The following is a 12,713-nucleotide window of genomic DNA, read 5'->3' on the forward strand; positions in this document are numbered from 1 at the left end:
ACCCGCAGGCACGACTGCAGCAGCTTCACCGGAGCCGCGGACCCTCCTCAGAGATGACTGCGGCAGCTCCACCGGAGCCGCGGGACCAGCATGCAGGGCGGCGAAATTGCCGTGCCCCTAGGGCACTAAAAACCCTAGTGCTGGTCCTGTCCCCTTCACTGCAACTTGTGAATAGAGATGCTTGCATAGCCATGCCATTCCACTCTCCTCCTCACTGCTAGTTTATACCAAATGGATCACATTCATTTGTACTGCCTGCATTGCTTGAGTGAAGTGAAATGGAAAGCTGCCGTTGCTTTGATCAGCATGCCGAGGCCACAGTGTTCACTGTTAACATGCTATTGTCGGTCCTGTATAACTCGTGTGTGTGTCCAAGAGAGAGGCTTCTGGCTGAGAGAATTTCAGTGCTACTGTTGCCCATTTTGTATAGTAATGGATAGATGCCCCTTTTCAGGTCTTTGGGGCTATGTCTATACGGCAAAGAAGAAGCCACGGCTGGCCTATACCAGCCGACTGGGGCTGCGGGGCTGTTCCATTGCTCTGTAAGCTTCTGGACCCAGGCTCTGGGACCCTGCCACCTTTCAGGGTCCTACAGCCTGGGCTCCAGCCCAAGCCTGGAAGTCTGCACAGCAATGAAAGAACCCCATATCCCGAGCCCTGTGAACGCAAGTCGGCTGGCACAAGCCAGCCATGGGTTTTTCTTTGCTGTGTAGACATATCCTGGGAGGCTCCCAAGTCTTTGCACAATGTTCAGGACACACTGGGTAAGTCCAGTCAGTGGTGGAGGAGCCCAGCCTTTGGTTAAGTCCCCGGGAAATATTTCTTTGCACATTTGATAGACAAAATGGATGTCCAGCAGCAGTAAAACACTTGATTGTTTTAAGCTGTTAGGACTTGGATATGTCTTTGCAAATGTCTAAAACAGGCTGAATCTAGTCTTTGCTAGCTCTTTGAGTTCCCACACAATAGGTTTTCACTATTACTGTGGGTGAAGGGGAGAAGTGAGCCCACGCTATGTGAGAGAGTGAAGCAGGGCTTAAGAAATTTACTAGACATCCAGCCAAAGCATTAAACCTTCATCTGAGACAGGTGACAAAAGAAGGGGTGAATAGGCGCTCTGGTGATTATCCTGGCATACCATTCACAGCTGCTGGAAAGGGACACAGCAATAAAACTGATCAGATTATTATCAATTTCACTGTTCTGCTGGCAAGCATGAGTCAGTGAGTGCATTTTTCATGTCTCAGAGTAAGGGATGGGTTCCCCCATGCTGGGGTTAACAAAGTCTTGACACAGCTTATGGAATCTCCTGGAGGAGAGATTCAAATGGAGATTAAATAAATCTGGCTGTTTCAATTTCAGTGTTAAAACCTCCTTCCAAGACATTTTCATTTGTGCCTCAATATCATCTATGATGCAAAACAGGTTTAGGGGCAGCATGTAAATTTTGGCTGCAAAGCCAAAAAAGGAGTGTGGCTCTTTGAGTTTTGGTGGACCTAAAAATGGCGATATTTGTTAATTTTAAATCTACTTCAAGAAATTAAATAAACTAAAATAAATTAAACATAAGAATGCATAGCCATTGCCTGTGGGCTGAACCATTTTAGTATAAGTCATATTTGGAGGTGGTACTTCTCTGAATGGAACACAGCAGAACAGATGCAGTTTTGCCTGGGGGTGCATTGCTGACATCAATCTGTTGGACAGCTGCACCTCAGTTGTGGGATTTTGATTATTGCATCAACATGCTGCTATAAGAGATTAGAATAATATTACTTGCCAGCGTGGGGACAAAAAAGAAGACCCACCTCTTCACTGTAGCTTTCTTATGGTAACAAGGGGGAAGAAAAGCCAAGGGAAAGAGAGGAGAAACTAGGGGAGAGAAAGACGGCTAAGATCCTCTTACTATTTGCACATGGAAAGGAGGGAGAAATAAAAGATCAGTTGGTTGCTCATTTTATCAAACTTATTGTGTCACAGTTACAAGTGTAGTGTAAATCCATAGGCAGAGACAACCTCATAAGGGTTAGCTAGAATTGGTATGATTTCTCTTCACTTCTCGTTTTGTCACTGTTTGATTTCAGCAGACAGAAGGAGGGGCACAGACAGATGGACAGCAGTCACAGACACAAAGCAGTGAGAATACTGAGAGCAAGTCCACTCCAAAGCGGCTTCATGTCTCTAACATTCCCTTCCGCTTCCGGGATCCAGATCTCCGACAGATGTTTGGGGTAAGTTACTGAAGCCCTTAAGGAACAATAGACTATTTCGCTACAAGTACAGTACACGGTGACACTGATGGTGTGTCCACGATAGGAAAAAAGGTGTTTTTTACTATGTGTGTGTTAATGTGGTAAAATCCCAGTGTGAACAGGGCAATTTATATTTTTCACATGTTAGCAGAGCGAGGTAAGCACTAGATAAGGTTTACCTCTACTTGCTATCGCTTGCCCTTTCCGCACTAAGATTTTATCATGTGTTAGCAAACAATTGATAAAATTCTGCCTTGTTGCCTAGTGAAAATAAGGCTTCATAGCTAAGGTTGATTTAGTGTTTCCATTCTAAAGCATTGTTTTTCAATTGCTTACAAACTTTCTGAAACATTTAAGGCCCTCTGTATGATCAATTTCTGGGATCTTATGAAGAGATTCCTGTGAAGAAATTGGCCAAATAATATTTGAGGAGTCATCAGGGAGAGGAAAGTATTTTAAAAAGTATATAACATACACATTGTGTGTAGTTTGACTGTATCTTTTAGCCTGCTCCCCTCTCCACCCAGCATTCGTACATTACCTACTTCTTAGATTGTAATCTCTTTGGGGCAGAGACTGTCTTCATGTGTATGGCCAGGGACTAGTCCACCATGGGCACACAAAAATTCAAAGGATGATACAAGGATCTATATATTCCACAGGAACCTTTGGCTTGTTGGCTGCTCATCCTGTGTGGCTGACCGTATACTAGTGTTGTCTACAAATAGTTCCGTGTAATTAAGTTTTTTGTTTTTCTTTTAACAAAATCTAGGGAATTCTATTTAATAAAACAAAACATAACTTTGTTGCATACTAAGGCTGCAAACTGAAAGACTCAAGTCAGGAAATACAATGTTAAGGTTGTTCATGCAACTTTGATAGTTGTTCCCTGAAGGTATGTGTTAAATCACTTCTAACTGCACCGTCGCCTACTACTGGTTCTACACGACTCTTGCTTCAGTCACTGTACAGCTTGAACAGTATTCACTGAATGAGGCAGGTGTCCTATAAAACCATACCTAATTCACATCAGTAAACTACCCTATGCGAAGGAAAGATCAGAAGAATAGTAAGAGGTCAATTTGGCTCCATCAGGAGTTCTTTAATGACCTGAAAATCAAAAATGAATTCTGCAAAAAGTGGAAATAATGACAAATTGCTAAGGAGAAGCATAAAAGAATGGCACAAGCATGTTGGCACAGAACAGAGAGGCTAAGGCACTTAGCCTTTGAGTTACACTCAGCAAGGGACGTAAAAGGCAACAAGAAGTTTTTTAAACACATTATGAGCAAGAGAAAGACAAAAGGGTAGGTCCACTACTTAGTGGGGAAGTAACACTAACAACTGATGACATCAAGAAAGCTAAGGTATTTAATACCTAATTTGCTTCAGTCGTCACTAAAACAATAATGGTGATCAGATAGTCAAAATAATTAACATTAACAGGGGGAAGGAAAAGGAATGTTACCCAAAATAGGAAAAGAACAGATTAAAGACTAGTTAGATATGTTTGATGTATTCAAGTTGGAAGGTCCTGTTGAAATTGATCCTAGGATACTTAAGGAACTAGACGAAGTAATCTTGGAACTATTAACAATTATCTTTGAGAACTCTTGGAGGACAGGTGAAGTCCCAGAAGACTGGAGAAGGGCAAATATAGTATCTCTTTTTAAAAAGGGGAACAAAGAGGATTCAAGGTCTTATGGACCAGTCAACCTAACTTTGATACCTGGAAAGATACTGGAAACAAATTATTAATCAGTTTGTAAGCATCTGGAGGATAATAGAGTGGTTCTTCAAGTGGATGTGGCCTTGTATTCCACGTAGGCGTGTGCATGCTCAGTGCGCTGAAGCCGGAGAACTTTGCCTAGCAGTACCTGCAGGGGCGGTGCTTGTGCCCTGTGGTTCTAGCCTCTACCCTGGCTATATAAGGGTGGCACTGCCCCAACCCACCTCGGTTCCTTCTCCCCACCCGTGGCTAGAGTCAGAGCTATGTGTGGTATTTCACCTTATGTTTTCAGTGTCAGTTTTTCTGAGTTTTTCCTGTAGAATAGTAGTTAATAGTCCCTTAGTAGTAAAGCATTAGATTAGTTGGTTTCCCTGTGTGTTGCCCTCACCAGGTTCAAGCATTGTCCATCATGTGGGAGGCCCCTCCTTAATAGTGATCCCCATATGAGTTGCTTGTTGTGTCTCAGTGAGGGATACATTGAGGAATGGTGCTCCATCTGTAAATCATTCAGAAAGAGGATTCAGGTAGCAAGAGACTTATAGCCAAAGCAACACCTTCTGGAGTAGACCATCAGGTCACTTCAGCACCAAGGCCCTCGTCTTATCAATGGTTTCCTTCAGAAACAGCAAGCAATGCTGTTCCATGTTAGGACTCTGGTGTTTCGTCCAAGAGAAAGAGGAGTTGTTGTTCCTGCAGTGCAGCGAGAAAGACATCCTAGAAGACTAATCGGAACCATTTCAGGCTCGGGAAACTGTTCTGCTTTCTCTAAGAGGAGTGATGACCAACATCACACTCCTTCTAGCATGTGGGGTGGAGCAGGTTGTCTAACCAGTCCCTGGTACTGCACCGAGATTAGTGAGAGCTGGTCCAGTTGACTCCCTGCCATGACTTCCAGCCATGGAGCATCTGTTAAATCTGGTACTGACGATTCTGGCACCAGTGTTAACTGTCTCCACATCAGTGGCATATTGGCAGGCATCAGACCTGATTTGCTGCTCAGTCCCTGACTCTTCACTACTTCAGGAGTTTTCCAGTGCCATAGCTTCTACTATTTTGTTCTCTATTACGTCTTTGGCATCTTCTGGCTATGTTGCAAAGCTGCTGGGTTCCTTAGCATGGCAATATGCACTGCCCATGTCCCAAACTATGGAGTTGAGGCTGATGCCGGGCCCAACATCAAAGGCCCCCTCGATGCTGGTGTGTCCTTTGACACCATCATTGCACTTTTGGAGGTCCCATTGTTGAGTTTGGTACCACTCTGGGCCTCGGTGCTGGTGCCTCTCCCAGTACTGAGTGGGAATGTGTCTCTCTCAATACCATTGATTCCCCATTCCTCTTCAGCAGTGATGCTGGCCTCCATGTTGGGCTTCAGATGAGTCCAATCATTTGTTCATCCCATTGGGGCTAGTTCCTCTGTTCTCACTAAAGAATCTTTGGGACTCCTCGAGATCCAGATTGGGGTTGTCCTCCTCTTTGTTGTTGTCTGATTGAATGTCAGATATGTGAGGTCACCGTAGCAACCATTCTCTCTGTGTTAAATCACAATGATTGGCTTGCTGCCCTGAACCTTCAGGATGTTTGTTTCCATGTAGCAATTCTTCTGAGCCACAGGAGGTTTCTCAGGTTTGTCATGATAGACCAGCACTATCAGTACACCGTGCTTCCTTTCATCTGTCCTCTGCTTCCTGGGTTTTAACCAAGTGCACAATTGTGGTGAGAAGTACCTCTGGAAGAGGGGAATTTATAGCTTCTTGTATCTGTACGCTTTGGTACTGAGGGGCAAGTCCAGAGACAAAATCCTTTCACCTTCAGTTCACGCTACGCTTACTTGGTCATCTAGGTCTCATCCAAAACAGTGGGAAGTAAACATCAGTTCAGACTTACAAGAATTGAGTTTTTTGGGGCCCCACTACTCTGAGTTTGAGACGGTTTCTACCAACCAGCTTGGTTCCACATGATTCACCATCTTGGTCTGGAACTGCAGTCTCAATCCTCAACCACAGCTTGAGTATGCCTGAGGTTTCTAGGCCATATGCTGCATACACATAGGTAGTCCAATATGCCAGGTAGTGCCCTTGTCCTTTTTAGATGTGGCTGAAGTTGGTGTATCATTCAAACTATCATCCCTTGGACAGACTAGTTCAACATCCTCTGCCAATCCTGGACTCTTTCCAGTGGTGTATGGCAAGGGTTCTCAACCTTTTTCTTTCTGAGGCCCTCCAACATGCTGTAAAAACTCCACAGCCCACCTGTGCCACAATAACCGGTTTTCTGCATATAAAAGCGAGGGCCGGCATTAGGGGATATCAAGCAGGGCAACTGCCTGGGGCCTCATGCCACAGGGGCCCCCATGAAGCTAAGTTACTCAGGCTTTGGCTTCAGCCCCAGGTGGTGGGGCTCAGGGCCCTGGACTTCAGCCCCATGCAGTGGGGCTTTGGCTTTCTGCCCTGGGACCCAGCAAGTCTAATGCTGGCCCTGCTTGGATGATCCTCTGGGCGTTCCTTTCTATCTGTCCTCACTGACCAGGCTTGTCATTGTTGCCTCCTTAATAGATTGGGGAACACATCTGGAATCACTGAAAGTTCAAGGACTGTGGTCAGAGGAGGAAGCTTCTCTGCATATCAGTGTCTTGGAGCTTCATGCTATCTACAGTGGCTGTCAGCTATTTCAGGATCACATCAGGGACTTGGCAGTGCACATCCTTACCAACAATACCACCACAATGTATTGCTATATGTGAACAGACATGGGGGAGCACACTCCAACGTGGTGTGTCAAGAGGCAATCAGGCTCGGGCAGTTTTGCATCAGGGAAAACATTACCCCTGTGGCTGATCGCTTACGTGGGATCCAGAATCACAAAGGGTCCATTTCCAAGAGTTTTAGGGTCAATCTTTGTTTTGGGGCATCCCAGCTGTCGACCTGTTCGCCATGGAAGAAAAGAATAAATGCCAGCTGTTTTGCTGCTGAGGCGGTCTCTGTCCAGGCTCCTTGACTTTTCTGCCTGGGTTGGGAGTTGTCATCCCTGTATGGTTTTCCTTCAATTCCAATCATCCCGCAGGTCATTCTTAAACTGAAATTGGACTCTGCCAAGCTTATTTTTATTGCTCCAGCATCGCCCAAGACAGTGTTGTTTCTCCAGCCTCCTCGCATTATTGTTATGGCTTCCTATATCCTTTCCTCTTCATCTTGATCTCCTGACTCAGCATCACTGGCAGGTTTTGCATCCGGCACTCATCTCATCTCACAGCATGGATGCTGCAACTAGATGAGAAGGAGGAAGGATATTCAGAGATGATCCAGCAAGTTTTGCTCAATAGTAGAAAGCCCTCCACCAAAGTTGGTGACAGTGGCTCTCAGTGTGGTTGTTAGCCTGAGGAGCTCAATCAGTGATGGCTTGTATCCAGGACCTGCTGTTACACCTTCGATCTTCTGGTCTTGCACTTAGTTTTTTGAGAGTGCATCTGGAGGCAATTTCAGCATGCCATCCATCCTTCAGAAGTTGGTGTTTTCAAACTCCATAGGGTTGAGGATCTTGAAAAAGTGTCACTCATCTCCACCCATCAAATAGAGAACTGATTCCTTTGTGGGATCTTAATGCTGTCTAAGTGGCTCTTTGGGGACTTCCATTTGAGCCTCTGGCAACTTCTTTCTCCCTTCTATGTCCGAAAATCACTGTCCTTGTAGTGATAACGTCTACAAGGAGAGAGTTACAAGCTTTGATGGCAGAGCCTGCTTACATGCAATTTTCCAAAGATAAAGTGACCTGTGATTGCACCCTAAGTTTTTTCCTCATGTGGTTTCTCAATCTGATTTGAACCAAGTTATAGATCTGCTAGGGTTCTTCCCTAAGCTGCATTCAACCCCAGAGGAGCAGCGTCATCACAGATGGGAAGTCAGGTGACATTTTGTTTTTTACCTGGATAGGATTAAACTTGTCCATTCTTCATCTCATCTGTTTGCTTCAGATGCGGTCTGAATGAAGGGACACACAGTCTCTTGACAATCTCCTGGTGGTACTTCCTATGTCATGCCAGCATACGAAATAGCTCAGACTATGCATCCTCAAAAGGTGCAAGCTCGTTGCACAAGGGTCCAAGCAATGTTAATGGCATTTCTAAGTGACATTCCTATAGTGGACATTTACAGGGCTGCCACTTGGTTCTCTGTACGTACTCTTACAACCCATTACGCCATTTTAACTCCATCTAGATCAGATGCAAATTTTGGGAAGGCATTCCTGGAGTTCTTGTTAAATAGACTCTGAACTCCGTCTCCCACGAGTACTGCTTGTAAGTCACCTGCCTGGAATACGTGGCTGCATCTATTCGAAGAATTAAAAACGGTTACTTACCTGCACTGTAGCTGTTGTTCGTTGAGATGTGATGCAGACCTGTACTCTACCACCCACCCTCAGCATCAGAGTCTGTACTCTTGATGTTTGGTGTGAAAGAACTGAGGGGGATTGGGGAAGCACTGCCCTAATCTAGCCGGGAGAGGAGCTTGGGCCACAGGATGTGAGCGCCATCCCTATGAGTACTGCTAGGCAAAGTAGAATTTGTCTAGAAGAAATCATGCCAAACTAACCTAATTTCCTTCTTTGATAGAGTTACTAGTGTAGTAGATAGGGGGAATCAGTAGATGTGCTATATCTTGATTTTAGTAAGGCTTTTGACATAGTCCTGCATGGCATTCTCATAGTCAAACTAGGGAAATGTGGTCTAGACGAAATTACTATAAGGTGAATGGACAATTGGTTGAAGATCATACTTAGTAATAATCAGTGGTTCGCTGTGAAACTGGGAGGGCATATCTAATGGGGTCCTGCAGGGGTCAGTCCAGGGTCAGGAACTCATCAATATTTTCATTAATGGGTTGGATAATGGAGTGGAGTGTTTGCTTATAACATTTGCAGAGGACACCAAGCTGGGAGGTTTTTCAAGCCCTTTGGAGAAGAGGATTAGAATTCAAAAGGACCCTGGCAATTTGAAGAATTGGTCAGAATTCAACAAGATGAAATTCAATAATGACAAGTGCAAATTACTTCATTTAGGAAGGAACAATCGGCACAACTACAAAATGGAGACTAACTGGCTAGGTGATGGTACTGCTGAAAAGGATCTGGGGGTTACAGTAGATCACAAATTGAATTAGTCATCAATGTGATGCACCTGCCAAAAAAGCTAATAGGATTCTGGGATGTATTAACAGGAGTGTTTTGTATGAGAAATGAGAGGTAATTATCTTGCTCCATTCTGCACTGGTGATGCCTCCACTGGAGTACTGGGTCAAATTCTGGGCACCACACTTTAGGAAAAATGGGGACGAACTGGAGTGAGTCCAGAGAAGAGTGACAAAAATGATGAAAGGTTTAGAAAACCTGACCTATGAGGAAAAGTTAAAAAAAATTGAGCATGTTTAGGCCTGTTCTACACAGGCTGGGGGAGCTAAGTCAGTCTGTGAGTTACACAGCTTCAGCTACAAAAATAGCGTAGCTGAAGTTGACGTACTTAGAGCTACTTACCGCCGTGTCTTCACTGCGGTAGGTTGGCTGCTGACACTCCCCCGTCGACTCCGCCAATGCTTCTCACTCCGGTGGAGTACCGGAGTCAACGGGAGAGTGCTCAATCGACCCCTGCTGGATCGATCTCTCTGGAGGTAAGTGTAGACATGCCCTTTAGTCTTGAGAAAAGAAGACAGAGGGGAGGGGCCTGATAAGTCTTCAAATATGTTAAAGGTTGCTAGAAAAAGGATGGTGATCAGTTGCTCTCCGTGTCCACGGAAGATAAGACAAGAAGCAATGGGCTTAATCATCAGCAAGGGAGATTTAGGTTAGATATTAGGAAAAACTTTCAAACTAGAAGGACAGTTAAGTTCTGGAGTGAGCTTACAGAGGAGGTTGTGGAATCCCCATCACTAGGCTTTTTAAAAAGGCTGGACGAATACTTGTTAGTGATGGTTTAAGTTTACTTTCCCCTGCCACAGTGCAGGGGACTGGACTGATGAGTTTTCAAGGTCCCTTCCAGTCCGACATTTCTGTGATTCTGGTTTGTGTGTCATTAGCAATTACAATACTGTTAATCTCTGAAATTCATGGATTTTTAATTAACAGTGGTTTAAATGAGAGCAGAAGTGGGCTCAGTTCACATGTTGGCCAGTGTGAAGTGAATGAAATATGCAAGAATAATAAAACAACCAGCATTGGTCTCCAACTCTGCTGACTCGTAGGAGGTGGGAGTGCTGTGCACTGTGGAAGATCAGGGTTAGTGCTATGGAGATGGCTTGGGGTTATTTCTACACACACAACCACACACACACACACACACACACAACACACACACACACACACACCACACACACACACACACACACACACGACAACACACACACACACACACACACACAACACACACGACACAAACACACACACGACACACACACACACACCCCCTGGGGGTTCAGGAGCCTCTATCCTCTCACTCACCTATTCAGGCTCATCACCATTGTATCTGAGCACCTAACATTATCATCTGCATTTTACTAATGGGGAAACTGAGGCACATTGAATAACCACACTTCTATTTTATGAGGTTTCTTCCAGAAGGCACATTGTAACTGCTGGGTACTTGCAGTAGGGATTTCCTATCCTTCACTGAGGCCCAGGTAATGCCAGGGTGTGTTACATGGAGGAAAAACAAAAGTTTTACTTGTTAATTTTCATTCTCCGCCAAGTGATTTGGTGCTTTAAAGTTACTTGACTTAGATCAGCAGTAACAACAGCTAGAAAGACAGTTCAGTGGCATGGATTTAAGGGGAGAATTGTGACGAGTAAATCTCAGTGCCGATGTGCTCAGCATATCTGTATGTCCAGCGAGAAAGGTATGAGCTTTTCAGGAGTGGTCTATCAGAACTGTATCTTCTGAGCACAAATTCAGTTACATGCCATTTTTCAGCACTGAGAAATTTCAGCTTTGCCAGAGAAACAATCAATGACTCCTCTCTGCTCCCTTTTCCCCTGCCAGTGCTGCTTCTCTTAACGCATTCGCAGCCTGGAGCAGTAATATGGGACTTCCTGAGCACCCCCTCACTCCCACCCTTCACAGGAAGCGGGAGGCTTTTCCTTAGGTGATTCATATTGAAACAAACCTTCTGTCTCCTTCAGGGGACTCATGGTTGTTTGAGTTTTCAGCTGTGGGTGATTGCAAGCCGCCTCCTCCTCCCTGCCCCTTTTGTGTGTCAGGTCTGATCTCCTCAACATAATCTCTGAGAGACTCAAAGCCCTTGCCTCAAGTGGTTTTCCAAAAATACTGTGCAAAGGATGAAATCGGGTAGACAGCATTGAAAGGGGGAAAGGAGTGAAAGTGATGGTGGGGAAGAAGTCCCTCAAGGATAGAATGGCAACCCAGAGGTCAGCTCTGTCCCCAGGCATGAAGCATCAGATAATGTTTTTGTGCAGTCTGGAGCAGACATAGAAATGAACCTCAGTGATGATGTGTGGGTGGGGGAAAACATTTAACCCTTTCCAAACCACTGTAATTAATGAAAGCTAGGGATCTAAGGATTTCCCGTCAGAGTCAGCCTTTAGAGCATCTCATTGTAAAGTGCCAGCATGTACTGGAAATGGAGAGCCAGCCCCCTTATGATACCTGAACACATTTTTAGCAACTCTAATGTGGTTTCCGTTCGAGCCCTCACTTCCTGCCTGCTGTCCCTCCTGTCTCAGAAAACTGCATTCTTGATAGTCATTACCTTTGCCAGGAGAGGGTGTGAGTTGCAGACCCTGATGATTTGGCCTCCTTACACATAGTTTTCCAGGGACACGGTTACACTTTGGCCGTACCTGAAGTTTGTATTCAAGATGGTGTCTCAGTTTCACTTGAACCAGGTGGTATATTTGCCTGTATTTTCTCCTAAGCTGCATTCCTCCTCAGAAGAGCAATGCCTCCATACGCTAGATGTCAGACTCTCTCTAGCTTTCTATCTGAACAGGACGGAACAGTTTTGTGCTTTGCCTCGCCTGTTTCTTATCATATGTGGACTGCATGAAGGGCACAAGCAGTCACTGTGCAGACCATCTCTAGATGGATAAACCTCTTGCGTGAGAACTGCATTCAATAAAGTGTCAGCTTCACTTTCTTAACAGATACGGGTGCATTCAACAACGGCACAGGCAACATCGTGACATTCCTCAATGACATGTCCATATTGGACATTTGTAGGGTGACCACAGAGTCTTTCATGCATACTTCTACAGGCCATTTTGTGATCACTGCTTCTTCCAGAGTGGACACTAATATCAGAAGAGCCATCCTGCAATCTTTGTTCAGGTAGACTTCAAGCTGAGCCTCTGGTTGGGTGTACTGCTCACTAGTCACCTTCTTGGAATACACATCTGCATCTACTTGAAGAAGAAGAAATGGTTGCTTACTATAACTGGTTCTTTGAGGTGTGATGCAGAAGTGTATTCCACAACCCACCTGCCATCTCATCTGCATCAGTGTCTTTCACTGGACATTTGATGAGAAAGGACTGAGGTGGGTTGGGGCGTGCGTGGTGCCGCTCTACAGGCACTGCTAAGCAAAAGTCTCTGGCTCCAACACACGCATACACCTACTTGGAATACATGTCTGTATCACATCTCGAAGAACCACAGTTGCAGTAAGGTAACCATTTCTTCTTTTCCACTAAATGACCCTAAATCCACACCTAGTATGGTGAACATTTTTGGTGTTC

General features: G+C 44.9%; 1 protein-coding gene across 16 annotated transcripts in view; it reads left to right on the plus strand.

Moving 5' to 3' along the window:
- Window positions 1-12,713, plus strand: part of RBFOX2 (RNA binding fox-1 homolog 2) — a 287,040-nt gene that overhangs the window by 221,243 nt on the left and 53,084 nt on the right. For 10 of the 16 annotated variants that reach the window (XM_075068580.1, XM_075068565.1, XM_075068539.1 and 7 more), the window contains one exon: window positions 2,085-2,231. In XM_075068580.1, coding sequence (XP_074924681.1) covers window positions 2,085-2,231 — 147 coding nt within the window. The remainder of the gene's footprint in view (window positions 1-2,084; window positions 2,232-12,713) is intronic. The other 6 variants (XM_075068567.1, XM_075068545.1, XM_075068573.1 and 3 more) reach the window with 1 other exon arrangement.

This window comes from Chelonoidis abingdonii, chromosome 1 (genome assembly GCF_003597395.2).
Source record: "Chelonoidis abingdonii isolate Lonesome George chromosome 1, CheloAbing_2.0, whole genome shotgun sequence".
Lineage (NCBI taxonomy): Eukaryota > Metazoa > Chordata > Testudines > Testudinidae > Chelonoidis > Chelonoidis abingdonii.